This window comes from Aegilops tauschii, chromosome 3 (genome assembly GCF_002575655.3).
Source record: "Aegilops tauschii subsp. strangulata cultivar AL8/78 chromosome 3, Aet v6.0, whole genome shotgun sequence".
Lineage (NCBI taxonomy): Eukaryota > Viridiplantae > Streptophyta > Magnoliopsida > Poales > Poaceae > Aegilops > Aegilops tauschii.
The window spans coordinates 382,766,378-382,771,575 of record NC_053037.3 but is presented as its reverse complement, the minus strand read 5'-3'; the positions used below and the strand labels follow the sequence as shown (position 1 = coordinate 382,771,575).

Below are 5,198 nucleotides of genomic sequence, written 5' to 3'. Positions count from 1 at the left end.
TGATTAGGGTTACAATCGCCAGGGAGCTAAACAGCTATGCCCGGTTCTCGATGAGATTGTTGTCGCCCTTGAACCGCTGCCGGGTCCTCCCTTTATATAGGGAGGCTGACGCCCAGCAGCCCTTAGAGTCCCGGCCGGCTCATAAGAGCGTCCGGCTCGGACTCTAAACAATACTTGCCTTACACTACAAGTCTACTATAACAACGATGATAACTACGAGCTTTAAGCCATATCCGGGTCTCAGCCCATCTCCGGCCCATTATTTTGAAACTTGGCTCCGGGCTTCTGGCAACGACCCCACGAGTAACCCGGCCCCTCCTGGCGGGTGACTCTAAGGTCTATATCCTCAACAAACTCCTTGGCCGAAGTTGAGTCTAGTCAATGAAAAGCGGTTTTACTAACATGGTTGTGTGGCTTACGTGCCCACGTTGCCATTGGGTGGTATTAGGATCTTTTACTCCTCGTCTATACTCTGGGACTCTGATCTCTCTTCTACTCGGGTTAAATGATTTTGCTAACTCTATCCTAGGTTCTCATGATCACATCCATTCGGAGATTTGTATTATGCCCTTCTTGAATTAAGGGCCAGGATCTGCTTCACATTGTTCACAGACCGTAAGATACTTTTATCGAGGGCACCCTGCGTTGTCCCCTGCAGATTCCTCGCTCTAGTGGTTTTCTCCGATGTTGATGTAGCCTTTGCTATGTCCCGTTGTTGTATCCCTCCATCGCGTGCAAGCGTGCCGCCTAGTATGTCTAGGATGATTCTCTTTTCCGAACTCATGCTAACAACGTGTAAATGGCTCTGTATATGTATATGTATATGTATGTCTTTAATGACTACTGATTTGTACATATGTGCCTTTGCTCATGTTCAAGTTACATCATGGATGTCTCCATACACCTGCTCCAACCTCTTGTTAAAACCGCTCCCTGGTGTTTTTAGCAGGATGGCTGATGATCCTCCACCACCACCCTATATTGCCGCAATGATGCAACAGTTTGAGCTGAATCGTCAGTTTATGACGGGGGTAATGGCCCAGTTCCCGAACCAGAATGCTCATCAACAACTTGCTCCAATAACACTACCAGAATTTGTGCGCCTCAACCCGTCCATTTTCCGCAACTCCACCAATCCTATGGATGCTGATGATTGGATTTGTGACATCATGTTTGAGATGGAGTCAGCTAATGTTGCCCCTGCCAGTTATGTCACCTTTGCGACATTTCAATTGAAGGGTCCAGCTGCTCAATGGTGGGAAAGCCACAGGGGTATGCTGCCTGCAGAGACTGTAACCACTTGGCAGGAATTTCAGTTAGCCTTCCGTGCACGACACATTCCCCAAGCTATGATGGACCAGAAGAAGAAGGAGTTTCGCAAACTCTCACAAGGCACAATGACTATGGATGAATATCAGAGGAAATTCCTTGAATTATCTCGCTATGCTGCGGATGACGTCTGCACTGACGCTCGCATGCAGGAGAAATTCCGTGAAGGACTGCATCCCGATATAAAGCTCGCACTAGTTGCTCATGATTGCTCAGACTTTGCGATGCTTGTCAGCCAAGCTTTCTAAGCTGAAACTGGTCTGACCGAGTACCAGGAATCGCTCAAGCGTACTCGAGATGTTGGCTCATCCTCGAGTCAGCCTGCTCAGAAACGTCGAGTCTGGATCCCACACAATGTTCAACATCGACCTGCTCCAACACCAAGGTCGTCTTATGTTGCACCTCGTCTGCCTCCGCCGCCGAGACAACTAATGATTCAGGGTGGACAGTCAGGACACCCTACCCTCGATTGTCACCAGGGTCAGCTGCAGAATGCATCATGTCTTCCTGTTGGTTGTAAGAAGAGCAGTCGAAACCGTCATTCCAGAAGAGGTAGTGCCAGGACGCCTGCCATGAGTTGTGGTCAAGTCACCCATGTCAAGATTGAAGAAGCTCGTGAGTCCCCAAAAATCGTGATGGGTACCCTTCATGTTAATTCAGTGCCAGCTTCTGTTCTCTTTGATTCAGGAGCATCACATGCTTTTGTGTCCCAACAATTTGCTAAGTTGCATGGGTTAGATATGGAAAATTTGCCCACTCCTTTAGCGATTCAATCTCCGGGATCCAAGTGGCAAACCACAATGTTATGCCCTAGCAACCAAATCGAGATTGGAGGTCTACTTTTTCCGGCTTCTTTCATTGTACTCGGACCTTCCAACATAGACATCATTCTTGGTATGGATTGGTTGACAACCCATAATGCTTTGATTGAATGTGCTACCAAGACAGTCCACCTCACTCACCCTTCTGGCCAGACAGTCCAATACTCAGCCCGAGCAGCTCAGGATGCCGATAATCAGATATATGTTCTGAATGCATTGAATGCTTCACCTCTTGAGGGAATAGAGAACATTCCAGTCGTTCGTGAATTTGAAGATGTCTTTCTAGAAGAACTTCCAGGAATACCCCCTGCTAGAGCTGTCGAATTCGTCATAGACTTGAAACCGGGCACAACTCCTATTGCCAAGCGACCCTACAAGATGCCGCCGCATTTACTCCTTGAGCTCAAGGAGGAAATCGACACTTCACTTCATCAGGGTTTTATCTGTCCAAGTTCCTCTGCCTAGGGAGCGCCTTCTCTCTTTGTCAAGAAGAAGGATGGAACTAATCGTTTGGTCCAAGATTACCGACCTATCAACCAGGCAACAATTCAGAACAAGTATCCGCTTCCCAGAATCAATGATTTATATGATCAACTTGTTGGCTCCTCAGTATTCTCTAAACTTGATTTGAGGTTGGGTTACCACCAGATCCGGGTTCGTGAAGAAGATACTCCCAAGACCGCCTTCGTTACTCGCTATGGTTCATACGAGTACACCGTCATGTCCTTCGGCTTGACCAATGCTCCAGCAACATTCTCTCGTCTGATGAACTATATCTTCATGGAATACCTCGACAAGTTTGTCGTGGTCCATCTGGATGATATCTTTGTGTACTCCAAGAACAAAGAAGAACATGCTGAATATCTGCGTCTTGTTCTGGAAAAGCTTCGAGAACATCAACTATATGCCAAATATTCCAAGTGTGAATTCTAGCTTCCCGAAGTGACCTACCTTGGGCATGTCATCTACAAGGATGGTATTGCCGTCAACCCCAAACGAGTTCAGGCTATTCTCGATTGGACTCTTCCGAAGAATGTCAAACAAGTCAGAAGTTTTCTCGGACTCGCCAGCTATTGCCGTCGATTTGTCGAGAACTTCTCCAAGATCGCCAAGCCCCTGACTGGTCTGCTCCACAAGGGCGTCAAGTTCGAACGGACAGAAAAGTGTCAGGAAAGTTTCCAAGCACTCAAAGACAAGCTGACTTCTGCCCCAGTGCTTGCTCCTCCCGATACTAAGAAGGATTTCGTCATTTACTGCGATGCTTCACGACAAGGATTAGGTTGTGTCCTAATGCAAGAGCGCAGAGTGATTGTGTATGCCTCTCGTCAACAGCGCCCTCACGAAGAAAACTACCCAGTTCACGACCTCGAGCTTGCTGCCGTTATACATGCACTACAACAGTGGCGACATTACCTTCTTGGTAATTGTTGCGAGATCTTCACCAACCACCAAAGTCTGAAGTACCTGTTTACCCAGCCAGACCTGAACCTCCGTCAGCAGAGATGGATGGAGATCGTAGCAGACTTTGACATGGGCATTTCTTATACACCGGGTAAGGCTAATGTAATGGCTGATGCTTTGAGCCGCAAGTCATATTGCAACCATCTCGAGGTTTGCAAAGTTCATCCCTCACTTGTTGAAGAATTCAGAAAGCTGAACCTCCATATTGTTCCTCCGGGTGCACTCACTCCCCCTCCTAAGGAGTTTCGCAAGATGAACCTCCGTGTTACTCCCCAGGGTTCCCTCAATACCCTGGTTGTCGAACCAGATCTCTTGGATTCCATCAAGAGAATTCAGGGATATGACTCTCAAGTTGAGAAGATTAAACGCTACCTCGCAGAAGGAAGGCCGTCATTCTTCACTGTTGATAATGCTGGCGCTTTGTTCTTCAAAGGTCGCCTAGTGGTTCCTTCAAAAGACAACCTAGATATGACTAAGGAGGTTATGAAAGAAGCTCCTGATACGCCTTTATCTATTCATCCCGGTAGCCCCAAGATGTACCAAGACATTCGTCAGAGATTCTGGTGGTCAAATATGAAGCAAGACATTCCTCGTTATGTTGTTGAATGTGACGTTTGCCGTCGTATCAAAGCAGAACATCAAAGGCCTGCTGGAACTCTGCAACCTATCTCTATTCCTGAATGGAAATGGGATCATGTTGAAATGGACTTCGTCACTGGATTTCCCAAATCGCAGAAAGGTAATGATGCTATTCTTGTCGTCATTGTCCGGCTTTCTAAAGTTGCACACTTTCTGGTCGTCAAAGAAATGATCACTGGTAGTCATCTAGCAACTCTCTATATGTCCAGAATTGTTTCACTTCACGGTATTCCGCTGGTAATCAGCTCAGACCGTGGTAGCTTATTCACTTCAAGATTCGGGGCAAGTTTCCAAGAAGCTATGGGAACTCATCTGTCTTTTAGCACTGCTTTTCACCCTCAGTCGCAGGGACAAGTTGAATGCGTCAATCAAGTTCTCGAAGACATGCTTCGAGCTTGTGTCATTTCCTTCGGCAAGAAATGGGAGGAATCTCTCCCGTATGCTGAGTTCTCTTACAACAATAGCTATCAAGCTAGTCTGAAGATGGCTCCCTTCGAAGTGTTATATGGACGAAAGTGCCGAACCCCTCTGAACTGGTCAGAAACTGGGGAACGTCCACTCCTTGGTCCGGATATTATCCAACACGCCGAAGAACAAGTCCGCGTCATTCGCGAGAATCTCAAGACTGCTCAATCACGTCAAAAGAGTAATTATGACCGTCATCACAAAGACATGGTCTATCAACCTGGTGAAAAGGCCTATCTTCGAGTCACACCAATGAAGGGTGCACACCGCTTTGGGATAAAGGGCAAGCTAGCTCCTCGCTATATTGGTCCATTCACTATTCTTGAAAGGCGTGGAAAAGTGGCATACCAGTTGGAGCTTCCATCGAACCTTCTCAGGTTCACGATGTGTTCCACGTGTCACAACTCCGCCGTTGCTTCAAGGACCCAATCCGAGGAGTGGATCATGAAGTGCCCGAGTTGCAACAGGACCTCTCCTATAAAG

The 5,198-nt window shown here is 47.2% G+C and overlaps 1 protein-coding gene across 1 annotated transcript; it reads left to right on the top strand.

The window, feature by feature from the left end:
- The first annotated feature begins 950 nt into the window (after window positions 1-950).
- On the top strand, window positions 951-1,577 carry LOC141042967 (uncharacterized). Its single transcript, XM_073511882.1, has one exon. It carries the CDS (start codon window positions 951-953, stop codon window positions 1,575-1,577), a length of 627 nt encoding a protein of 208 aa, XP_073367983.1.
- The last annotated feature ends 3,621 nt before the right edge of the window (window positions 1,578-5,198 follow it).

What these genes read in the sequence shown, in the direction of transcription:
- LOC141042967 (XM_073511882.1), top strand. Translation starts at nt 951, where the DNA reads ATGGCTGATGATCCTCCACCACCACCCTATATTGCCGCAATGATGCAA.